Source organism: Rhinolophus sinicus, chromosome 6 (assembly GCF_057876585.1).
Source record: "Rhinolophus sinicus isolate RSI-liver-muscle chromosome 6, RSI-T2T, whole genome shotgun sequence".
In the NCBI taxonomy this organism is placed as follows: Eukaryota; Metazoa; Chordata; class Mammalia; order Chiroptera; family Rhinolophidae; genus Rhinolophus; species Rhinolophus sinicus.
The window spans coordinates 64536237-64563005 of NC_142506.1; the positions used below are offsets into that span (position 1 = coordinate 64536237).

General features: G+C 40.9%; 1 protein-coding gene across 2 annotated transcripts; it reads left to right on the top strand.

Annotated features, from left to right (window-relative positions):
- The first annotated feature begins 737 nt into the window (after window positions 1-737).
- Window positions 738-26482, top strand: RGS13 (regulator of G protein signaling 13). Of its 2 annotated transcripts, XM_074317045.2 has the most exons (8): window positions 738-904; window positions 2252-2322; window positions 2824-2863; window positions 6611-6809; window positions 7490-7558; window positions 11030-11091; window positions 23326-23492; window positions 24601-26482. In XM_074317045.2, exons 5-8 carry the CDS (start codon window positions 7494-7496, stop codon window positions 24784-24786), a joined length of 480 nt encoding a protein of 159 aa, XP_074173146.2. In that variant the 5' UTR covers window positions 738-904; window positions 2252-2322; window positions 2824-2863; window positions 6611-6809; window positions 7490-7493; the 3' UTR covers window positions 24787-26482. The 2 variants fall into 2 exon arrangements, with proteins under 2 accessions (XP_074173146.2, XP_019595835.2); XM_019740276.3 differs by lacking the exon at window positions 6611-6809 and having other exon boundaries at window positions 739-904.
- Window positions 26483-26769: the final 287 nt, after the last annotated feature.

Consider the following 26769-nt stretch of genomic DNA (forward strand, 5'->3'; position numbering starts at 1 on the left):
ACCCTCCAAATCATGAAATACAAGGAAAGATAATCCTCCACCTCATTGAGCTCAGAAGTACTTTAAAAAAGCACTCCGTCAACCACATTCTGGTGTTCTTTCCTGCTGTTTTATTCTAGCATACCTCAACATCCCCCCCCACTGTCTCACACACACTCACACACACACACACACACACACACACACACACACACACGGTTAGGCTACACATGGGACACGGCATCAACATACTTACTACTCTGATGCATTAGACCTCACCTGGGGGACTGTGGCCCCTCCAGATTTTCACGGGCATATTAACACACTGGCGAGTAAAGGGGAGTCCAGAAATGACTCCATGAGGACCGGCTGGAGGTACTAGACAGGTTGACCTAGCAAAAAGGCCTCTTTAGATCCTTCAAGTGTTACAAGTCCTTAGTAATTTGACTATTCCTTAGTAAACTGACAGGTTGATTTTAATAAGTCTCAATAATTTGGTAAGAAGTGCGTGCAGTGGTAGGTATGGGAACTGGAGTTGGTATTCAGTTCTCTGAAACTAAAGAAAATGAATTACTTAGTGGGGGGAAAGTTTGCATACGACGTTGAAGAGATGGTGGAGCTTCTGCTTGCCATCATCTGATCACTTCTGATGGGCCAATGCTTAGAGACAAAAGCTCTTTATCAGCAATGCACTGCTTTCCATATTCAACACAGCCTCTCTTTGCATAGATACGTGTATAAAAACAGAACATTCGCACAGAGGCCAGCGCGCCACCAAAGGTAATTACACAGACACTAAAGTTCTTCTCTGCCAGGAAAAATAAAATGCCGGGTGTCCCACAAAACTTCAGAACCTGATTTCAAAAGGATCATACAGAGAGGAAATAAAAGTTAGCCTGCTGGCATCGCTCTACAGGATACATTTGTAAGTATGAGATTCGAAGATAGTTGATGGATACAATGATATTAGTTTGATTTAAATGACTAGTGGGTGTTTATTTCAAAGGCGGGACTGCTAGAAGTGGAGGCAGGTTTCTTCTAAGAAAAACAAACAAACTAGTAAACACATATGTTTGCCTGGCCTAGGTTTCCTATACCTAAAAAAAAAAAAAAAAAACTGACAGTCACACATGCATAAATGAAGCTTCTAAGTTGGGAAGGAAATATTCCAGTTTTAGAGCATAGTAGGGTCTTTCATTTTATGGGGCTTTTGTGTGTATGTGTTTCTATGTATAAAGAAAAAGATGTATTATAAAATCTGGTATTTTAGAATTTTTGTTTTTTCAAAGATCATGCACTACCAAATCATTAGTTTCATCAAGTAAGTGGCTATACTGACTCTAGGTTATGAGGTTTATATGAAGCATGGTTAATCTTGATTTTACAGAATTTCTTCATTCTTTAATGCTATTCCTAACACAACTACACACACCTTACTTGGGTTTTGAATGGCAAGAACTTTGTGTGCTATGGCAAACAAAGCCTCATGAAAATGTAAATTGCTCCAGGTTTTTTCTAAATTTTGTGACATGCTACATCATAATATAAAGAAATACACATATTATATACGAATAAAGAAATTATCAGTTGCTTATCAGGATAGACAAACCACTTAAACATGTGAAAAGCTTCAATTTAAGAGAATTTATTTATTTTCATATCACTTTGAGGAAGATTTCTTTTAAATGCTAAAAGGCACTTGAATCTATTTCCAGCATAATACTTATCCAACTCAATTCATCACTAATGCATTTTAAGCACTCTTAAGAATTAGATGCCCTAGATAAAATGTATGCTTCCTTCAAAACAATCAGGAGAAAACCTTGGGGGGGGAAATAATTATGGAGACCTAAACTTGTTTGAAATTCTCTATGCATAAATGGTGAAAGTACACACTAGTTTCACCAAGAGGATATTGCAAAACAAAAGAAGGTAGGCAAATTAATGCGTGATGTTAACATAAGATGAACTAAAAATATTTAAAGAAAAAACAATGGAAAATATAAATTAAAAGTATAGAATTTTTACTTTTTGCTTTTTACTTTTTTGATAATTTATAGACTATCAATCTGCAAAATTAATAAAATTCTAGTTAGGGAGTTAATAAATCAAAAATAAGGATAACCATAATCCAGTACTTACAAAGTGAACAATTTACTTAAAATGTGAAGCAGGGTATTTATAGATATCTTTGCCAGATATGCATTCTACAGGAAGCACACGACAATTGTTTTATTCTTATTGTTTATTTTCAACATTATTTTATTTTTAGGTCAATGGAATTTTTCCACATATCGTACCTCCAACATGAGAAAGAAATAATTATTGCTGATTTGAAGCTCGGTAAGTTTCTCCAACGTAAATCAATTCTATATCATATCAGTTTAGGTCATTCTTTCACAGGGAGCTCTGTTTTTGCCAAAACAGAATTGTTGTTCTATGAACTATTTGAGGCTAATTTTATTATTACTAGGAAATGACCACATATATTCTAATTCCAAGGGTATAATTTAATTGAAGATGGTCTTAATTACACTGTAAACAAAATTAATTTGAGTTTATTTGAATCAAATTCTAATCCTGAAAAACTATACTTTAAAAAAACTTAGAATTTACTCTTTTTTGGTATTACCAAAAATATTTTCTCAAAGTTCTCAATTATAAATGTAAAACTGCTTCACTCTGTCCCTCTATACTTTGGTATTATTGAACTGTAAATGCAAATGTACACTTAATGATAAATATTGTTGAATGCAGGAGAACAGGTATTTCTCTTTAAACCACAGGTTATTTTGGAAATTCTTTGTTCTCAGGCTCTAAATTACGTTTTCTTCATTTTGTCAGATGAAATTCCGAAGGCTGCCTTCTCTCTCTCTTTTTAGAGGTATGAGCATTTTAATTTCTACTCTTTCATCTGCTTTCCATCTTCCAAAATTAGTTTGAAATCTTTTGTTGTTTTCTGACCCTGTGTTTAATCTCCTATTTTTTTCCCTCCATGTTAAAGCCTTATACATTCCTTAACTATAATTTTATCAGTTAATTTTGGTTGGAAAAGGTAATCCACTCAGGGGTCATATGTTCTATTCCCGGAAGCTGGGTTAAATACTTGTGAATTTATATCTTAGCTTCAGTGTAGACCATGGTGGGGGCGGGGGGTGGGGGGGTGGAGGGGTTACCCGTGATGTCCCAGCAAAGCCTGGTGCACAGAGATAGTGAATCCAGTAGAAATAAAAAGAGGGACGTGTCAGCACGCGAGGGGACACTCTGTCCCAGAAATCTTAGAAGATGGGCATTGTGCCTCCAGGTACTGGGTGGGACATGGAGCAGAATTCCAGCCACTGAGCCAGCATCCAACAAGGTCTATTTCCTAATGGACTAGAAAACCAGAGAACTTCACAAAACAAGACTGCTTTGTGACCTGTGTATTCTCTGCATAATACATCTTGTACGTTATTCTGCCACTATGTTATTTTTAATTTAATTGTTGCTGCTGTTATGTCATGATACCCTATTGGTATTCCACACTGTAACAAGTCAGTGAAAGTTTGACTAAGAATACTAAACAATATATAAACAACTACTCATGCAGGGTTATCAAATAGCATTTGAACATAACACTCTCGGGAATGGATAGCCAAGGAGGAGTAGATACGTCACAAATATGAAAAACATTATTTGAGTATACTGTGTATTTTTATATTACCTTCCTTTGCCAACGTCACTCAGTTAAGGAGACCTGTCTCTGAATCAGTCATGCAGCTGAATCCAGGGCTGCTACTGGTCTATTCAGAGCCTTTGCTGGAACTTAAAAAAGTCGCCTTTCCCTGTTGATGAAGCCCCACTTGGAGACCCACAGCTTGGCAAGGGGAGTGTGGGTAGATCCAAGCATCTTCTCTCCTCCAGACCAGGCATCTCTATAGCGGGGACAACCCCATAATTGCACGTAGGGGAAAGCTCTGCCCGGTGTGTCTTTTCATCCCTCTCCCCTCTACCACTCAAGCACGCCCAAGCTTTTCTGACCAAAGGAACCTTTCCTGGTGGCTTCGTCCCTCCAATATGGTACACTCACCCCAGTGTCTGAAACCCTATAGCAGACCCAGGAGATTCTAAAGCTGGAATTCCAGCTCCTAATGTGTGAACCAGCCGAAATACAGGGACACAGTCACAAACAAAAATGAAGAGAGAAATATTAGGAAGGAGGCCAACACATCGAAGAATGCGTGAGGTTAATTAGGAAAACATAGGAGGTCTTGAGTTTAAACTTAAAAAGAGGAAGGAATGCGTTCTGACAGCATGTGTGCTTCCTGTACATAAAAAAGAGCTTAGGAAATATTTCCTGAGCGACAGAGGGCGAGAAGGTGAAGGAAGATCAGATTAACTGAAACAGGAAGTGTTGGCATGTATTTTTCTAATCTTCACTGTTCCGTTTTAGAGAAAAGGAAATTGAGAATGTGAAAGTTTAATTACTACGCCCCAGAACACAGAGCTAAGAGCCTGAACTCAGGCACATGTCTGTCTGTCTTCAAAGCCCAGAATTATTTTAATATCCTCTGTCACCTCTCGGGGGCTGCAGGAGCCCCCTCAACTCTGGTGCCTCTGGGAATTCCTTTACCTTTGCTGTATTTCTGACCCCAGTGGGTGTTGCATACTAAGATTGCTCAGCCTTTGCCAAACAATCCCATTAACATTGTAAAAGAAAATACAGTAACTTGTAACAGACACGAATTTCAGCTCCAGAAATCACCAATGTGCACACAGAGCTCAAGCAGACCAAGTGAGGAGACAAGGCCATGAGAAAACTACTGTGACAAGTAGTAAGTAGTAAGGAGGGAGAAGTCGACGCTCAGTAGAAGGCCGGGATGACCAGTTGTACTGACAGAAAAGACACATGAGAAAGGAAGTCATTGACCGCCCTCTTCCTTAGGAGATAAGCAGAGAGCCGTTGGGTAACCCACATGTCAGAGGTGATCACAGGATGAGGAACTCTTCTAACTTGATTGATGAGGAATCTTCGAACTATATTCATGCAGCTCAGGGTCCAATTACACACAGGATCAGCCCTGGATAGCCAGCCAATGTAACTTCCCTTGGCCTCAATTATTTCAGTCTCAATCATCTGCAGCCAGATATCTCTCTCTACAAAGGACTCTTCTTTGCATCACACTATTACTTAAAGACCTCAGTGAGCGTGACTAGATACAGAATACAGCCCAACACGTATGGCCACCCAGAATCTAACTGCATGCAAACCATCCTTACAGTAAACTCTCCCTTTCGCTACATTGAATCTATCTTTGCAGTCAAAAGAGTCCTAGTTTTGTGACTTCCTCTGGATATATGTAACTGTCTTGTCCCTCGGTCCTCTCAGCGCAGAGGCACGTACATACAGAAAATGAGGTCCATCTACCGCAGCGCCCATCCCTGCTCAGCCCCAAACCTGCAAATACACTTCGGTCTGCACCTACACCTCCCTCCCTCCTTCCAGGGACAAGGAAACAGGACCTTCCTTCTCCCCGTGACCCCCCTTCTTCAATGTCCTAATCCCCACACGCTGAGTTCCGGGTCCTGTCAAAGGGACCTCAGGAACCTGAGAGGCTGCTGATGTTCATGCTTCTATGTCTTCGATCTCTGTCCTTAGCCACCATTTGTCAGCTGCAGGGTGTGTTGCTCCCCCTGTACACTTTACGGCATGAATGATGGACAGATGGACACAGACGTACACAGACGTACAGGCCAGAATGGTCAAATGGCATAGTCCTGCCTCTCCATCTCTGTCATACCATTCTGTCCACAGCTTCTGGGGGGGGAGAGAGGGAGAGGGAGAGAGACGGAGGGAGGGAGGGAGAGGGACGAAGGAAGGAAGGCGTCTACTGCCACCTTGCCAATCTAAGCCTGTGGCATCCCTCACCTGGACTCCCACAGTCCCCTCCTCACTGGTCCCCACTTCCACCCTGGCCACACTATAATCCATTCTTCTCACAAAACCAGTTTCAAAGGCTACCATGGCTATTCCATATTTTAAAATCCCCTCAGTGATTTCCCAACTCCTGACTATGAAATAGATGGTGTGTGAGACTTAATGCCCTGCTTCCGCCCATCTTCAGAACTAGATCGCTCACCACTCCCTTGCTGCAGTGATCATTGTTGGACGTGACCACTGGTCCCATCTTAACTCTGGCCTTTCTCCGAGCTCTCACCCTGCCATATTCTAGATTCCTGTGGTGACTACATTCCTTTCATTTCTTTAACTAGGACACGATCCATGGCCTCTTGAGCTTGGCCTAACCTGCCCTGTCCCTCACTCAGAACCTCCCTGCATTTCCTGTAGGTTCCAGCTCAGCTCTCACCGCACTGGGGCGCCTTCTCTAACTGTCTGCAGTCTGCCTAGGGCCTCCTGTGTGTATTCACAGACTCCTCTGCTTCCTGTGTCACAGTCCCCATCACATGAATTTTAACTGCTTGCTAGTGAAAATGGGAAGAGGAAAGAAAGGATCTGTGGGTAGATACCGTGTTTCCCTGAAAATAAGACTGGGTCTTATATTAATTTTTGCTCCAAAAGACTCATTAGGGCGTATTTTCAGGGGATGTCTTATTTTTTCACATACAACAATCTACATTTATTCAAATACAGTCATGTCATCTTCTGGAACATCATCATAATGTACTAAATGTGTCTGTCTGGCTGACAATCTGAACTGGGACTTATCTTCAGGGAAGGTCTTATTTTCGGGTAAACACAGTAACTGAACAGCGAGTTCTGGCTGCCATAACAAGCGTTCAACAGATGTCTCCAGTGAATCAATAAAGACTGACATAAAAACTCACTGTATGTAAGTGTGAAATATGTCTAGCAAAATATTTCCAGTTCTCATTGTAAAGTGTGGAATTAATTACTCTTAACATATTTTTCAGTTGTTTTCTCAAAGTCCTGAGTTAAACATGACATACACTATAATATAAAACCTGAGCTGAGTAAACGCCTCCTGAATTTTAAAGTCAAATTGACTCTAAATGGGAAGGAGCAGGAAAAAAAATTCCCTCTCATAATTCACTCTCAACGAGGCCCAGTTTACATTCGGCTATTTACATTTTACCTGGGTAACTATAACAAGACAAATTCTTGTTCAATATACCGAGAGATCTTTCTAAAAATAAGAGTTACCCAAAAAGAGAAATGTTGGGAGTTGACGAATTCGTTGTTGTGGGCTTAAATGGAAAGATCATTTTTAGAGAGCTGTATTATCTGAATGCCATCATTTGACAAGTAGGTGGGCCAGATGGGTTCTAAAGTCACAACTATAAGCACCTACAATCCTATAAAATATTTATGAGATGAGTCCCTTGATTCTCCTCTCTCCTCTCCACCCACACCAGTAATTGTGGTCCATTACCTTCAAGAACCCATTCTTATTTTGTTCATGATTTATAACTCTGTGTGTTCTTCAGAAATTGACTCTAACATATAATTATTCTAAATGACTTAATTATACTGTGTGTTGTCTTTCTTTAGAAAAATGAACAGGCGGAACTGTTGGATTTGTAAGGTGTGCAGATATGGATCTGAGAGGCCCCCCTCAAAGTAAGTAGCATTTAAATTCTATGGCCCTTATAAAGCATTTCATCACATGATAAATAGGGGCCTGTGTATTCAACTGCTGTCTTAATAGATTTTGTTCAGAAAGTGAAACTTGCATTTACACATGAGTAATTTCCCCAGACAAGTGATCAGCTATCACACTAAGGTTCCCTTTTCATTATTCATGGTTTACACTTGAGAATTCAGCAAGTTAAATGTTTTTAGAGTCTATTATGAATACCCTTAGATTAAAAAAAAAAGTTGTATATTGATGTTAAAATAACATTCTTTGATCCAAAACATTTTCATGGTTCTAACCCTCCATCCGCAAAGTGCCAGGAACTTTTGCCAGGAATCTCATCCCCAGTTGGAAGAGGTGAGGGGGGGGGGGGGGTAACCAAATGCTTACCAGGCTCCTAAGTCTCTTCGACACTGTAGCCTTCTGGCTGGGAAAGGTGACTGTCTCCAAATGGAAAGACTGACACCTGAGAAGGGTAACGGACCTTGATTGCATTTGCTCACCTCACAAAATTCCTGGGTGAGGAACTCTCTTAGGTTAATCCTGTGTTTCCCCGAAAATAAGACCTAGCCGGACTATCAGCTCGAATGTGTCTTTTGGAGCAAAAATTAATATAAGACCCGGTCTTGTAGTAAAATAAGACCGGGTCTTTATAATATAATATAACATAACATAACATAATATAATACCATGTCTTATATCATATCATATCATATCATATATCATACCAGGTCTTACATTAATTTTTGCTCCAAAAGACGCATTAGAGCTGATGGTCCGGCTAGGTGTGATTTTCAGCAAACATGGTCGTAAGTGCCAATCCCAGTCCACATGGAGAGCTCAGTTCTGGCCACATCTCCCTCCTGTAACCAGAGCCCCTGGCATGCATGCTCATGACCTGGAATAGCCCCAAATGCTTACAAGCCATTGCATGTGGATAAAGGAGACAGGAAAACCCAAAGCTCAACCAGTTAAATGACCAGTCGTGGCTGCTGCACTGTGCCAGGAGGCAACGGAACAGGCTAACTGGGGAACAGCTTCCTTGTCTTTGCCGAGTACTCCTGCAGAGGGCAACCATCAGGGCTCCTGTTTCCTTCTCCCTGCCTTGTAGACCCACCCAGGGGAAGGGACGGCCAAGGAAAGAGAACTCACATTCAGGGCAAGCTGCCAGGTAACAGGCATTTGATAGACGCTTTACATTCATGACCCAATTTCATTTTCATACTATCTTTGAGAGAGAAACATTATCCCCATTTTAGAGATAACGCAACTGAGGCTTGCAGATTTTAAGCAAAGCCCAAAGCAATTAAGTACAACACTGGAAATACAGGTCTGGGCTGTCAGACTCCAAACACTCGTCTTTCCTCTTTCCACCATGATGGCTCAGAATGTTCCCATGTCTGGCTGGTATCCACTGCCTCTCTGTCCAAAAGAAAGGAGGGGACACAACAGAGAACTCTTCTTAGGAACTCTGGGTAGGCGAGCGGACAAAGGTATATAGAATAATTCTGATAAAAACACTTGGAACAGTGTGAAACATGTGAGATACTAAGGAAACATTACAAGCGAAAATTGGGGTTATTTCACAACTTTCCTCTGAACCATAATTACTCCAATTACTATCTGTCTCCATAAATCTCATGAATCTCAGACACAGAGGAAATCTCTCACCAACAATTACCAACAGCCAATTTTAAGCTAAAGCAAGACACTAATGGCACCTTCACTCATGCTGTCGATTTTATTTTCCTAAATAATGCAAGTGGGTGAAATGGACAGATGTGGAATGGACCTTGCCTAGAACTTTTCATTTCAGCAGGCTGACAAGGTTGTTTTAGGTTACTGTTTTTTTCAAGTTCTCGTAAGAGAAAAGAACAATGAGTCAGACACCGTTTCATGGAAATGTTTTTTTGGAAGCAACCTTCACAGCAGTACACTGTTAAGCCCGGGGCTGATGCAAACAGTGCGTTTAAAACTGACAAGAGCCATCTAAATTTTGAGCAAATAAAAGACAGTTGACCTTTTTTAGGACTCCCGATATTTTTCCATGTTCTAGGTTATTTTTTAACCTCTTGAATTAATCTGCCTTCATTATGTTAGGTACCTGATAATGCTGACGGCCAGTCCTTCAATTCTAACTACTGGGCTAACTCTACCAAATATAGCCAATGGACGTGCTTGCCTATAATCTATAGCCGTCTCTCATTATGTGCAGTTATTGAAACAGGAAACTTAAGAATGGATCATGCACTGAATGGCAATGAACACATTGAGTGTTTTAAAAGAGGGAAAATTAGGCCATGTGTATGTAAGCAGACTTGGTCACTTGCCGGTTGACCTCAAAAACCCACCAACATGAACAGAAATGAAGTCTCACAGCCAGTGTCTTTCACAGATATTTTCTAAATAGTACATGCTTTTTTTTTTTTTTTAATACTGTGTAGGTCAAATGAAACGTGTCATATTTTTCACAGTAATAAAATCAAAACCCTCAATGTGTAAAAAATCGTTATAGCAACTAACAGACTGAGAAAACATCTATATGTAATCGATATGAAGTTACTAACTTTATTAGACGAATGCCTGCAAATGGGTTTTGTGGGTAAACTCTCTGATTCTGGTAGATAAATGGGCAAACACCACTGGTGGAAAGCACAGAATGTATAAACCTTGGAAAAGCAATTTGGCGATTTGTACCAAGAACCTTAAAAATGTGCTTCTTTTGACCCACTTAGATTCTACTTCTACTAATCTCCTCAGGAATTGCCCTAAGCATGCAGGCATGGAAAGCTGTAATCACAGCTGGGCCACCTTTGTTTTTAAACGGTGACAAATGAGAAATAATCAAAATGCTCACTGAGAATAATTATGTCAGCCACAGCATGCCCCCTTGTGGAATACTCTACTGTCACTATAAATGACAGTGAAAATCGGAGATTATAAAGTACAACTATAAATTACAACATTACAAATGGTTATTAAGACAGCTGTGAAGACATAAAAAGTTCATTATAAGGACATATATATGTAGATTTATATATACACACACCCACGCACATGCATAAGACAGGCACACACACTAACACCTGAGTATGATTACTTGGTTAAAAACACCCAAACACGCATAGAACAAAAAGACTAAAAAGAAATAAGTCAACACATTGATGGGGGTAATTCGGAAATAGGGAGATTACAGCAATCTAATCCTTTAGCTTTTTAAAATTTGTTTTATCATATTTTCAAGTTTATACTACTTTCATAATTTTCTAATTTTAAGCGTTTAGAAAGTAAAAACATAATGTAAAATATCACAGGATGATAAACTTCTATCGAAAACCATACACAAATGTGTGATTCCATTTTGGTGTTATTTTCAAGATAGTGTATTTTTACTTAGTTCAGCATGACCTTGAGAATATTTGAGCGCAGTGAGTCCCTTTTGTTTCTTTTCAAAGCCTTACTGTGGAGGAAGTGTTACAGTGGGCCCAATCTTTTGAAAAGCTGATGGCCACAAAATGTGAGTATTATGACTATGTCATCTTTGAATAATTGTCAGTTTCATTCTTGGGGCAAAATGGGACACTCAGTGAGGAATGTATGGCCCATTTCTCACAGCCTTCTAAGTGGCAACCGCCACAGTTAAAAAAAGAAAACCTGAAAATAGTTTGTCGTGTCAACCACCATTATTTTCTTTGATGTTAATTAAAACAAGATTAGTCACTGTGAGTATTTATTCTTCTCAAGTGTATGTGTAAAATCCCTTGGAAAATATGCTTACATAGTGGCACATACTGAAATACACTGCTTTACCATAGCCTTCTAAAACTAGAATTCTTTTTAAATATTAACGCTTTGCTTTTCTTCGTGCCTTCAAAGTAAGAATACATTTGAGTTTTGATGTTACAAAACTCAAAGTTCATTTCTAACTTGATCACTGTCTCATTTAAGTGGAGCTTTATACAGTTGTATACAAGAATCAATATTCAGATGTATAAACCAAGAGGACAGTAATGGGCATGAGAGCAATAAAGTCAGGTTCAATGCAGAAAAAAACAAGAATGAGTGTGTGCATTCATGTGAATAAGCAATTGTGTTTGGGGTAGGAAACTGGGAGGTTGTAGAAAATGATAAATACCAGAAGACAGGTACAGAAAAACAAATGTAGTGGGTCCTCAAAGAAAATTCTCCTGTTTGCTGAATTTGGTATCTTTTTTTTTTCTTAATGGAATTTGTTCTCCTTAAACATTGTTTAATGTGTTTTCCCAAATGTTTGCTAATTTCTGCCCATCGAGCTCTTTTTATGTGAGACTCCCTGTCAGCCTCTCTGAATGTTTCTTCTGTTTATACCTCTGGACGGTGGAAGGGGAGTGACATGCCTCTTGATGGTTTAGTTAGTGGGATGTCCAGGTGGTTATTCTGGGTAGGGTTCTTCCTGGTCCCCCTGGGGGATGTCATGCTCCCAGGGCACGACGGGCTCCCCCTGACACCAAGGCCCCTTCAGTTCTGGAGTCAGCTGTCACCGCCCAGCCTCGAGGGCACTGGCAGGAGGCGTGGGCACTCCTACCCAAACGCCAGAATCTGCCATTCTGCCAACTTACTCTCTGGCCCCTCCCTAGTGCTAGCACCCACACTGCCAGGCTTGGGTCACCCCCTCGGTGCCCACCGTTCCCCGCAGGCCTTTCCCATAAGCATCAGAAACCACAGTTTTCTTCTTTGCTACAATCACTCCTGCCTTTTCCTTTTCATAGTTTGTGGTCTACGTAGCAGCCGGCATGATGGTGAATGTTCAGAAAATATATTTTTGGTCAATTTTAGGACATTGGCATGAGAGGAAGAGACAAAACTATGTGTTCAGTCAGCTATAGTGACTGATGGATCCTCTGCTAATAATTTAGATTCAAGGACCAACCCCCCGAGATCCATGCTTTGCAATGTTGCCAGATGAATCTCCCTCTTGGAGGTTTATATTCTGCATCCGTGGAAGGAGAACAATATCACCTATCTTTGCAGCATTACTGTGCAAGTTAAATATAAAACTCCTCGCTCAATGCCTGATACAAATCGGGCACACAATCACTGGTAGTTATTTTTATTAGTCATAAAGGTCATTTTTGTGAATGCCATTCATTCCTTTTTCTCTGCAGCCTTCCAAAAAGTTCCAAACCTTCAACCTGTGATTCAGGACTCTATCCCCTAACCTGACAGGCTTCCTAAAGTTTCCCTCTAGCTCTGCACCTTCGCATGTCATGCTTGCCCGTCCGCCAGGTCCACTAATGCTCCATTTTCTGCATCCACGACTCCCCTCCCTCTCCTTTTGGGCAAAGTCTTCCGTGTGTCTCCTCTAACTATTCTGCCCATCCTTGAAAGTAAAATCCAGCTTCCACCTTTTCCATGAAACCTCTTGGAAGTATTTTTCTTCTCTCTTCTATTTTGTTAGGATCATTATTTATTCTGCTTCTAATTACGGCTATTTTGTATATTGGGTTTTTTCCACAGTTGCTTTCTCACTAGATTCTGAATTCCCTAAGAGCACAGATTACCTCTCATTCACCTTTTATCCCTCCCTCCCAGGAACCAAAAACATGCTTTGTACCTAACGGGCATTCAATAAATGTTCAGTAAATAAATACAAGACAACTATTAGTCAGAAAAGATCAAAGCACCCAGCCATATTATGTAAGAGTTTCTGTGCCATTCCTGGAGGTCTCATAAATAAAGTGCATGAAGTTAATTACTTCATAATAACCTCAAGAGGGAGCCCAGCTAGAATTAGTGATTTAGACATCCAGTGTCATGAAAATAAGCAAATTCTACAGAAAAGATGAGGACAGGGAGAAACACAGTGGCCTTATTAAAAACCAGCAAAAACAGGGTATGCAGCCTACCAGTAATTGAATTTCTGTGAAATTCATGTGAAAATTCAATAATCACATAATGAAAACAAATCATTCTGTGGACCATCCAATCAGGAAGATAAAACTAAGAATCCAAACGTTAAATGTGCCAGAGAATAAAGTGTGTTTAGAGTAACCAAGGATACTAGAAAAATGCATCCTTTAGCTCAGCTATGCAGATGCCTCTTTCTCCACAGATTAAGAGTCTTTTTCTAAGAACACGTGGTTCAGAAACAAATATAGGAATGAAACACATTAGGCTGGGTCTCAACAGATGAACGGGGGTTGGGTTAGGAGCCATTAACAGTCATCATAACAGTGAAATTCAACGTCCTCCTGGGAAAAGGGGATCCAAGAAAGTCATTAATTTAAGAACAGAACCATGGCTAAATTAAGATGTTAGAAATTAAGAATGCTAATAACCTGAACACATTCCAGATGTTATTTAATGATACATTATTGACAAACAAGCTAATTTTTTTAAAGTGTGTACCCTTGCATATATATATTATTTATTATTTATTAATTACATTAATTATATTATTAATACATATTAATTATTAAGCACTACTTAGCTGCCAGACAATGTGCTTGGGGAAAAATAAAAGGGAAATCTCATGTGCCCTTGAAGCACATAAAATAACACAGAAAAAGATTTTTCAAAACCTGATTATCACGCAAAAGAGAAGAGGGAAGCCTGCCACGTATGGTACGTTGGTGTAAAGTAGAAATGGTGAGTGAAGCGACCTCTAGTCACACCACAGGCTAGACAAAGACACGCTTTTTAAAAACAATAGCCTTCGACAAACATTTTCCCCAAAGTCTGTATAAGGGGCTGATTGGCAGTAAGCTTTGTTGCTTGTTTGTTTGTTTTGTGTCCACAGTAAAGATGGTTTGATGAAGGTATAACTCTCCTGTGAAGAGCCTATTGTTATACTGGACAAGCAGAAGGAAGAAAGCTCTAGAAATAAAAAGAAAAACATACACAGGCATGGTTTGTTTGGACATCCAATGATTTGGGAGGCCCTGTGAGGACGCCTTATAGACGATCAGCATGTTGAATATTATCCCAAAAGTGTGGCTGGTGACTGTAGTAAATGTGTGTTTACGACCTGCCGGATGCAAAAGGTTGAGAATCACAGGGCTATCTAGGTCGCCCAAAAAAACTGTTAAGAACCAAAAAAAAAAACTGCTTTGAGTTTTTGCTGATACAATGTGCAGTGTGATCTCTGAGCAGAGAAGCATTCATGGAGTTCTTACTGTATATGATGCAGAGACAGGGATCCTTTGGGGGAGTGGGTGTGTGCTCAAAAGACGGTATAAATGCTTTCCTGAGCCATTCATAATTAAGGACAGATACAATATATACGCATCCCGAGCAGCTTGAGAACAACCATGAAGCAGGGAGACCACAAAGAGCAAAGCATGAAGCACAGACCTAGTCTGTATATGCAGAGGGGTAAAGACAGATGGCGGCGGACGGCAGGTCTCCAGGGAAAAGAGTCTCACAAAAGGTGAATTTCGAGGCGGGACTTAAAGAATGTAGATTGTTTTAAAACGATAAGGAGGTCTGACTGGCAGTATTTTAAAAACAGGAAACTGAGAAGAAGCAAGCTCAGTAAAGATAAATGAGTATTCCTTTCAGCAAAGAAAAGTAGTATACAGGATTCCTCAGGATTGGGGGTGAAAACGGGTCTCCTTAAAAAATATCCACAATGAACGAAGCAGAACGTACCCTGCGAAATTTCCAAATCTACAGATGATAAAAAGCCCTGTAAGTTTCCAAATAGCCAAGTTTTTACAGAAGAATTTAATTATGTTCAAATGGACATAAAAGGAGTAATAAGTGTTTAAATGAATCAGGAAAAAAATGTCTATTAGTCATCTCTTCATAAAAATACATGAGAATTACTGAAGGTTTTCCTGGAATGTTGATGACTCGAAATATCATCAAAGTATTGGGCATCCACCACAATGAAAAATGAAAAAAAAAAAAATTCCGTATTTCTGATGACTAAATCTACTAGAACTGAAAAAGATACAGAAACATGCATTTAAAATGATAAGGGGACTGACCAATCACTTAGATTTCAAGGGTTAGATCTCTTGACTTTTCTTCATACCGGAAAAGTCAAGACTGAAAATTAATCAAATTCAAAAATTTGATGAATCGAAATTTTATTTTTGATTGCAATGAATCAAAATCAAAATCTATAATGCCAGAAAAAAATACAGACAGCTCATACATATATGTACTGGCCAGATCTCAAAAGATGGGAATAAAGGTTGCCCTGACATTTGAGTACAGAATAGTTAATATAAACAAAAAAACATGTAGTAAAGCTGCCAGTCCGTTAAAGGACTCATTCAGTCCTGCCCTGTAGGTCTGGCTCACCTTCTGAGCCGGGCGACACTGAGGTCAAAGAGCCTCACCCGTGACTGTGCTCAGCTCCTGTGCCCCCTCTAGAGGGAGGAGGGAGGAGACAGACAACCAAACAAACTAATTAACTAATAAATTACATCCAGAAAGTGGTGCTTTGAAGAAAATAAAGCCAGGCAATGTTGTAAGAGGGCAATTCAACTGGATGCTTAGAGGACAGAGAAAAACGATTAGTAGGGATGAAATCTGAGCTAAGAGCGGCATGACGGGAAGCAAAGCCATGCTGAGGTCTGGAGGTCAGAGTGGCCCGAGCAGAGGAAGAGACTGTTCTAAAGGCCTGACATACAACTGGGGTTGGTGTCATTAAATAACTGAAAGGAGTTAACGTGACAAGAGCATAGGGAGGTATAGGCCCCGGGAATGACCGTAAACTGCAGAGGAGAAGAGTCCAAGAGCTGTTACGAGATCCCTCTGGTTCTCTTCTGAAGAATAAAAGCAGACAGACCAATGAAAAGACTGTTACAAAAAAGAAAAAAAAACAGACAAGACCGGACTCGGTGGGGAAGATAACACCAGGAGCAATTAGCACACGGACCCCGATCAAAGCCAGGAGGCCGTGAGATCATTTGGAGGGAAGGTTCTGAGAGAGGAAAGCAGAGATGCAGACACGGAGCTTGGCGGCACGTGTGTGTTTCCAGATCTGGAGAAGACGGAGAGTCAGCGAAGGAGATAGAAAAAGGCATCAGGGGAGTTCAGGATGACCAAAGCAACCTATGATCATGGAAGACAAACAAGAGAACCTCCCGGGAAGCGGGCTGTGAACTGTGTCAAATGCTGCTGAGACGTCAGCTTAGATGAAGAAAGAACCATGACCATAGGCAATGACCACGTGGAAGTCAAAGTGCATGACGAGCCGTTTCAGGGGCGCGATGCAGGTGGACAAATCAAGAGGAAGCAACACAGATAATACAGAGCGTTATTTTCGTAAGGTTTGCAGTGAAAGCCAGCACAGAAAAGGGTAGCCATTGGAAGGGGACAGGAGGTCAATATTGGGTGTAGAGAGTCAATAGCTGTTCCCGGTTTTATTTGGGAAACATGGCAGCATACCGACAGATGATGGCAACCATCAGAGAGGAAGAAACTGATGACACAGAAGACAATGGGGACAATTTGAAGACCAATAGGAAAATGCAAAAGGAATGGAGAAAGTACAATTAGATGGGAGCCAGAAAAGAACTGTTTGGCCCAAAAAGGAACAGGAAGGGCAGGCACCAGTGGACGGAGGTAGGTTGATTTGGTGCAGGGAGATGCTGGACTCCCCACCTGATCAAATCTGCATTCTCAGCCAAGCTTGAGGCCACGTTATCAGTGGAGAGCAGAAAATGTGCTGGCATTTTTAAAAGGGGGGAGATATTAAATAGTTTCTGGAGATTATGAGAGCCAGACGATATTAGGAAGGACAGTAGATTGACAGGGTGATGCTGAGTGCCCATTTAAAATGATTTCAAGTGACAAAGCACAGCTGGGTATATTCCCATGGCCTGTTCAGTTTGCTCCGTCACAGACGCAGGGCAGACATACAGTTAAGCCATTCCAGAGAGGCAAGTGTTCCGAACCACACAGACTTTGCATCAACCTCTTAGTTTTGGTCAGTGTCATCCATGAATGTACACGGTACCTTCCTTCCTTTCTAAATTATCATCACCTGCAGACAGACTTGGAAATGCCAGGTTGGATCGTGTAGTAGTTACTGAGAGATACTTGCTCCCTCGTGTGCATCCTGGTCCCAGAGGCAGAGCCGTTCTCTCAGCTGCCTCCATCTGGGAGATGCTGTGCAGCTCAGTGTGGGCTGGCAGCGCGCCACTCTATTGTTTGTTCTAACCTCTGCTAACCACTGCTGTTGCCATGGTCCCCTTCACCAAGCCTCCTATTACTTACAGGCCATGCCTCAGCTTTCCCCACTTAGCATCTTTGTTAATTTCTCATGCACTCTCTTCACTTGCAGGGAAAACACACACACACACACACACACACACACACACACACACACAACCTGGCCTTTTAGAGACATCGGTGTCTGATGAGGACTTTTTTTTGGTCTTGCTCTTAGAAAACCCAAAAGGAACAACATGCCAGGTGTAACCCTGAGGTCTTTGGTGCTTCCTGGATGCTGAAAAATTAGGACCCACTTCTTCACTTCTCAAAACCGGTGGGGAGTCACTTTACAATAGAGAAGCACGAGGGCCCCAAAAGCCTGAGGGACAAACATTTGTGCATTCAGTACCTGCACCCATCAGGCTGTGTGCAGGCACTGGGCACCTGGAAATGAGTAAAATGCAGTCGTAATTCTCAAACGGCTTGCAGGGGAGTGTGAGAGTAATAGAAGCAAACAATAAACGCAATCAACACACTGATGGAAAGTGGGAATGATTGAGTAAGTGTGCATCAGGTGGTCTTTTGTCCACTGACAGGAACCTGGCGGGTTCAGAGAAATTTTTCCAGAAACTGAGATACCTAAGCTGAGTCTTTGATCAGGGTATAAAGTCGGCCTCACAGGAGGAACTCACCTACAACTGTGTGGGGGTAACGCATAGCTTGGCCAGAAATAGGCTCACACAACGACTGTCCAGGAGTGACGAGGGACAAAGCTGCAGAGCAGTGTACACTGAGGGACACAGCAGCCACTTGCCAAGAGGTCTGGCTTCACCATGAGGGCGAGGAGAAAAGACTCAAAGCTCATAAAGAAAGGGTCGTGGCCAGATATGTGTTTTAGAGATTTTTCTCTAATAAAAGTGCAGAAAAGATTAAAAGCAAGATCAGAGATGAACTGAGTTTGTTTTCAGATTAGACAGTTTACAAATATTCCTCGAAAACCATAAAAAAAAAGGGAGAACACAAGATAATGCAATCAGTGTAACAGATAGGGTCTGTCATACACATATAAAGAGATCTGAAGATGTAGGAAAACACTAACAGTACAAAAGAAAACTGGATCAGAGATTTGAAATTCACAGAAAGAAAACAAATGGTCAGTAAGAAGGAAAAATGTCTAAGCATTAGTATTTTAAAAATGCAAATTTAAACAATTACAAGTCACTGATGTCACCCCAGAAGACTGGAAAGGACGGAGTGAATAGACACTGCTGTTAGTAATGAAAAATAATGAACTCATTCTGGAAGCAATTTTACAATAGGTATCAAGAGTCTCCCAAAATATTACCCTGTCAATCTAGCAATCCACTCCTTTAAATTCATTCCAAGAAAACAATTAAAGAGGCAAAGATTTATAAACCAACATGTCCAATGTGGGATAATCTGTCCCATAAAAAGGAGAAGCAATCTAAATATTCAGTCATAGTAGGGTGGCTAAGTGTATTAGTTTGGTACTGCAATGGACTATTAACAGTAAAATAGAGCAAGTGTTGAAAGCTACATGGTATTAAGTATGAAAGAGTGATACAAAATTGCTTTCCCAGTATAATGCCAGTAAGTGTATCTATGTTTGTGTAGATGAATTAATACTAGTTAGGTAGGCAGTTAAACATGAACGAAGACTAGAATAAAAGGAAATATACGAATTGCTAACAATGGTTACTATTTTTATTAGACGTTCTCCGTGTTTAAAAACAGTGCATGCTTCTTTTATAATAATAGAAAGCAAAGGGAAGTTAGGAGAAAAACCTGAAATGATTACTCTGACGAAAGCCAAATCAGAGAATTTCAATAAAACAGAAGACTTACTTTACATTTTCACACAGGCTGGTAGAATTGTGGAATTCATTATCTCCAGCGGAGCAGGTGGTAAATAAAATGGATTTTAAGTTGTTTTAGACACATTTCTAAGGGAAGACTATAGCACAGCTCAACTTTAAAAGGAAGTAAGCCTTGACGCCTCGCAGAGAACAAGAATAGATGGGCCACTGTTCTGACTCAGCCAAGAGGAATGTCACCTTTCCTTCCTGCATCAAGATACCGGCGTGTGTCACCTTGTGTCACAGAGCGCTAATTTCAGTGATTAGTTTAAGACGTGCATGCTAGAGAGTCCCAAAGGCACCAGTCTCGTTCTTCAAGGAAAGGGCATACACTGTCTACAATGTAAACCTGTTTCTTCCATCTTCTCAATTTAATGACCAATCCTGCTCTTTATCCCTATTCCCTCAGCTCAAGCAGAATCACGATCTCTGGAGCGTAATGCTCGGGAAGGTACCATTTACAACTTGAAAATGGGCTCGATTGCCTGATTTGGGAAAGACTGGTTTTCAACCTCATAAGTCCCTTGTGTGAGTCAATAGACATTCTAGACGGAGCAATTCAGTTCCGACTAGCAATTACTCAGCTTCCTGGAACACTTTTATACATAGGCGTTTTCAGCTGCTAACTTTGTAATCTAATTTAGAAACATCAGTCTGATGAAGACAGAGGTCTGTAAAACATACCGATTGGGTGAGTCCTTCCTCTACACACCAGAGTCAAACCTCAACAATCAGATAGGTTCGAGGGGCCCAGGGCAGCTCGCCCCAGGTTCCAAACCATGACATCCCAGGAATTTGCAACAAGGGGGGTTCGTTTTGCGTCCATGCTACACAGTGACTGGGGTCAGCTCCAGTGTGGTTGCATGTCTTCATCCTGATTCCAGACTAAAGGAGCAAGTCTTTTCCAGAACATGTCCTTCTCGTGGCAGGGGAAGGGACCATGGAAGCACGTGATGGCCCTTAAACCTCCTTGAACTTGTACATGGCACTTTGCATGTATGTCATTGGCAAGCACAAGTCCAATGGGCAAAGTGGATATAAATGGGCCATGAAAGTATAATCCTCCTGCAAGAAAGGTAGGGACTAACTGAGAACAACACTACAACCTACCACACCGAGTAGCTACCTAAAACCATAGGTCGCACTGCATGGATGGCTTCACTAGCAAAGGATTTGGGTGTGTTGAAAATCGGTGAACCCTTCGGCCAACCCAAAAAGATCCTTCCTGAATGCAATCAGGAGGGAAGTTAGAGAAGGCAGATACAGATGCAGGCAGGTTCTGGAATGAGAACTCTCTAAACAGTTCACTATACAAGTAAGCTCAACTTAAATACAGATAGACACAAATTCAGCGTACTGTATCCTTGGTTCCCAAATCATCTTTCTAGCCCCACCTTCCCACCCAGCAGCCTGGTGGCTCACTGTCACTCCACAACCGGTAGGTTGGATCTGGATTCTCTTTTTTTTTTTTTTTTCCTGTTTCATGGCTCATTGCTTTACTTAACGGTCCTTATTTTCTGTTCCTGATGAAGCACTCAGTCAACATTCCTGTGAGTATAAAGCATATCAACTTGCTTTGTATTTTCTTGGAGAGAACCTGTTTCTTTCAATATACACTGAAAATTACTAGCTTCCGGCTTGACTGGTTCAGCCAGAAATGGTTTGCCTCACTGTTCAACTGTTTCTCTACTAGGAGCACCGACAGCTCCGGCCGCAGCTTTCTGTGCCTGCGGCAAGGCAAGGCACATCCCACAGTTACTGTGGCATGAAAGTAAAATTCTTGATTGTAATCTAAATTAAAGCATATCCCCCGTTGGGTAGGAATATCTAATCTGTGTCATTCCCTACGTTCCATTGTTATATGTGATCCCCCTACCATGTCTGCCCTCTCCCCTCAAGTGATACTTCTTTTGAACCATCTCCCACCCAATGTCATGAAGGCTGTACGTGCTCGTGTGACAGTAATAGCCAAGCTCTAATTTTCTGTTGTCCTAGGATGGCACCTTTCTTGCAGATTGCCAGGTTTCCCCAACCCTAATGCTTCCTTAGAAGGGATCTGCCTCTATTTGAGTTTTTCTTTTGGATACAAAATACCTTCACTGCCATCTTTATTTTTGTGTCACTGCTGACAGAGCCAGGAGAACACCAGGAGTCAACGAACCTGGCTTTCTAGCACCAGGAAACTCACTCTAATCTTTTTACGTGAAAAGCAAAGAAACAGGATTTTACTCAGCATTGCCCCTCCATCTGGGGACCATTACTTCTTATAACAGTTAATGACGCTGGCCCAAGATATTGTTCAGCAATGTCCTACGCTTAATCAAATATTAAGTGTCTACCCACCTATTTCCATGACTAGGGATTGAAAGCTATGTTGCTTCATCATTAAGCAATTCAGTTTCTCAGAGATGCCAAGAGACTTCCTAGTCACCGAAAGAAGTTTAATATTCATCTCTGAGTGTTCTTCTTGAGTCTTGAGAACACTTGGTCCTCCCAAAAATTCACACGACTGTGTTAGATTTGTGAGAGCTTGCCTACGCCTCTTCTCCAGCGTCTAGCACCTACAAAATTGTGCCTCAATCAGAAAAGCGCCTCTCGCACGCCTCCCCACTCCAGAAAGGCAGTGAACACCAGAGCTGCAGATCACCATCTCTGGCATCGAGTGTCATTGGATCGTTGTGCTGTGCAGTTCTAGACCGTGGGACAGTTTCCAACACCCCATCTGAATTTCATTCTTTTCCTGGTCCTTCATTTTTGGCTTGAACCATGAATGTGAAATTGAACTTTTCCTCTATCCATGTTCTCGACTTTCATTTGATTCTGAGAAACACCCCAGGCTGTAACACCTAATCAGTTTATCGCTTACATGGCTTGGACTTTTCCTTTCAACTTTGACCTGCCTGTTTTAGAGTCTAAACCTCGCTCTTACCCTCCAGGTTGGCTTGAGATCTGAGATTTTTCATATCAGTTTTATGGTCACTGCCCTATCTGCTGATTTGCTGTTAAGTTCTGTTTCTGGGTCCCTGCAACCTCTCCTATCCTAGACCCACCCACACTAGTGGGCGTTTGGCTCTGTGATTCAGAATAAAGGAATGAAGGGTACCCACAGCACTGACTGTCATTATCCAAACATGCTCAGTGTGGTACATATGTACAATGGACTACTACTCAGCCACAAGAAAGGAGGAAATACTGCTGTTTGGGACAACATGCATATACCATGAGAGTGTCATGCTAAGAGAAATGTCAGGTGGAAAAGGACAAGAACCATATAGTTTCACTCATGTGTGGGATCTCAAACAGAAAGTAGCAAATGAACAAACTAACTCATAGACACAGAAAGCGCCATGGGGGTCACCAGAGGGGAAAGGGGCGGGGAGAGGATGAAGAGAGTAAAGGGGGTCAAATACATGGTGAAGGGAGGAGACTAGATTTTTGGGTGGTGAGCACACAAGGCAATATACAGATGCTGTATTATAGAACCGTATCCTTGAAACTTACCTACTGTTATTAACCAATGTCACCCCAATAAATTTAATTTAAAAACATGCTTCAGATGTATAGATCTAAGTGTGACGTGAGGTGTGGGTCACAGTGTCATATTCACTTGTTAAATAATTTGGGAACTTTGTTTCAGACTTTCTTTCTAAAGCGCATGAAATACTTGTCATATTTTTTAAATGGTTTGACCCATGAAAATGAACTGATTTCCCTGTTGCTTTCAGATGGTCCAGCAGTCTATGCAGCATACCTGAAAATGGAGTTCAGTGATGAGAACATGCAATTCTGGATGGCATGTGAAACCTATAAGAAAATTGCCTCACGGCGGAGCAGAGTTTCTAGGGCAAAGAAGCTGTATGAGATTTACATCCAGCCAGAGTCCCCTAGGGAGGTAACTACCTAGCAACGACAGCAAATGGAAACCAGGGTGTTAAGATCTGTCAAGCGCACACACGCACCAGGCACTTTACATGCAGCATCCCCTGTCATGTCACAAAGTCCGTATCGTTAGCCTTATGTTACAGATAAGAACCCTGAGACTCGCAGAAGTTCGGTAACTGGTTCAGTTAAGCGAGAAAGTTAGGACTCGCAGTTCGGTCTTCCTGGCTCCAAAGCCTATCCTTATTAAAGTAGTTTAACTCCCAGGAAAGTTATTTAAAATGGAGACGTCTTTGCAAAAAGAACTGGCTTTGCTGGAAGGAATTGCAGATACCATCGATCGGCCTGGTGCCATCCCCAGAGCTACGGGGCAGGTTGTGTCACCACACCAGACCTCACTGCTCACCTGGGTTCAAAACCAGCTGGCTAATTCTAACTGTAAAAATTTTCACAGTGAAAAAAAGAAAAGCAAAAACCCAGCCAGTTCAGCAAATATTCATGTTGATATTGCTGCCAATGATTTACAACTGCCTAAAGATAGTCAGGAGTCACCCAGATACACTGAGACTCCTGGTGGAGGGAGAATGAATAACTGAGAGGACGGCATATACGACGCCTGTCACTCAGGACAATCCGCCTATGGATTGGTTCTGCAAATACTTGGTTTACAGAAATAACCACTTCTCTCCTTCATGTCTCCAGTTCTCTTCACCTTCTTCCCATTTCAGGACATGTTCAGGGAAATCAACATTCATGACTATGAAAGACGATCAAGTTTAAAATAGCACCCACTTCCCTTTTTTTCCTTACAAAAGACTTCCATCTCATTCATAAACTTCCTGGTCTGTAGACTCCACCAACAAACCACTTGCAACCTCTGAAGTAAGCAATGGTTTCGGAGATTTCCCTGGTCTGCGGCCTCATGTTATTTTTATCTGGGATGTGGAAATGGCTGTTTACTTTTCAAAAAGCAAAGAGTTTATCTTTTATGTCTTTGTACATACCTATGCAACTGCAAACGCAGTCACCCTATCCCACTGAAAAGGAGGAGGTGGAATAAATGAAACCTGTCCATCATATCTGCATCCTTAATTATGCCTTCATGTAACTTCACTTTTCAGATTAACATTGACAGTTCAACGAGAGAAGCTATCATGAGGAATATTCAAGAACCCACTCAGTCGTGTTTTGAGGAGGCGCAGAAAGTCGTGTACATGCACATGGAGAGAGATTCCTACCCCCGGTTTTTAAAGTCAGAAATGTATCAGAAACTCCTGAAGACCATTCAGTCCAACAACAATTCCTGATGACCACTCAAAATTTGAAGTTGAAGATGGCATATCGAAGGGCTGGCTTTGTTCTTTTAATTTAGAGAGAGAGAGAGAGAGAAAGGGGGGGGGGAGAGAGAGACAGAGAAAGAGAGACAGAGAGAGAGACAGAGAGAGAGAGAGAGAGAGAGAGAGAGAGAGAGAGAGAGAGAGAGAGAACGAATGAAAGAGAAGAAACTAACTATAAATTGATTTCTAGTTCCCAAAGAGAAACAAATCCCACAAGGCCTGGACTCTAGGACTCTTACCACATGAATAACACAATTTCATGCCTGTGTAATGCTTCGTTAATACATAAGAAAAAGGAGGGTCTTTCTTCGTGACACTGGTAATATACCATTTTTACTGTTGATATCAAGGAATGCCTGCTTTCTCATTAATGAAATCTTGCTGCCATAATGTACAGATTAGTCCTTTAAAAACTGTAGTTATTTGAGTTGTGTCTCTAGCATGAATGTATTCTAGGGTGCTCTTCGTAATGTTGATTAGGCAACAAACTGGGTGCCCACGGTACAATCAATTGTGTTATGTCATTGAGCAATGTTAACATGATGTGTTCTTGAGAGATATTTTATCTGTAAAATTTTCCTACTATTATGTTCATAACTGAACTTTTATATTGGATGTATCTTCCACAGATGAAAAATTCTTGACGATTCTAAGCTATGAAAAATGCACGGCTTTCTTCATTTATTTCTATACTTTTATTGCTATAAGGGTAGAAAATTTGGTTCCCATACTTTGAGATTTTTTTTTTGCCCTCACAATGTGAATTCATCACGGTCCTAATAATCAATAAATCCAAATATAAATTAAAAACTTACAAATATGTGCTTTTAGCGAGGACACAATGAAGCTATTTTTCCAGTAAAAGACTTTTTATCTGTCCTGTCATAGCAGCTTCTTAGTATTTGTCAGAAGACTCCAGAGGAAAGAACTTGTGTGTGTTTCATTTTGTTTAGCACAAAGCATAAGATAAATGTTCTATACAAATGGATAAATATCTATGCTTTTGATGAAGAATAAAATACCTAAAATATTCAATATCATTTTTCCAAAGAATTACTATAGGAAAATTTTGTTCAAGATCTTTAGTTTTCTGTGAAAAAAATGTTTAGGTCTCAAATTTGACCAAAATATTGTTACTATTTTAAAATGCCTAGAAACCTATGCTGTATCACAGGAAAATAAATATTAACTGGAACTTCTCAGTAAGCATATTACAACAGAGTATTTGGGGGTTCATTTCTGAAAAACAGAATGACCATAGCTGTGCAAGAGGACATTTGGGTTAAAAAGTATATGGTTGGTTAATGCTGACTCTAGTTAATTGCAGAAGGTATGACCACAGCAGTCCAATTTTATCTAATTCACTGAATTATATTTATTTTCCCTTAAAAATACCAATATGAGGACATAGGTTGAAGTCTTAACTTGATAATGATTCCTAGCCCCAGTAAGACAAAAAAAAGAAATGTTTCCACAAGTTTCGAAGAGTCTCCTCATCTCACTCCATCAGCCAATAAGTCTATTTCTGGGCAAGGAGGAAAGTTTATACATAGATGGACATAATACCCACGGTGTCAGCAGTTTCAGAACACCTTGGACCCTTCTCATTACACTGTACTAAGCGGCCAAACAGTGATCTAACTAATAAATGGAATTAAAATCACCAGCCTTCTTTGCCACTTATTTCTCCCCTCATACTCCAATGCGAGAAGTCTGGAACATTCCGTTTTGCTTATACAGTGATTATACCTCCCAAGTACAGTCCCTCTGCTCAGCTCTCGAAACACCTTCACTTCATGTTGGGTAAACAAGGGGCCACGTGGTGAAGTGAAACAAAAGCTTTGGACGGAGGTACAAAGCCATTGGCTTAGGGCCCGTTCACTCACCTGATGGCCATCCCTGTACCTTCCGGGCCAGTAAGCCTCAGTTTCCTAACCCATAAAATAAAGAGAT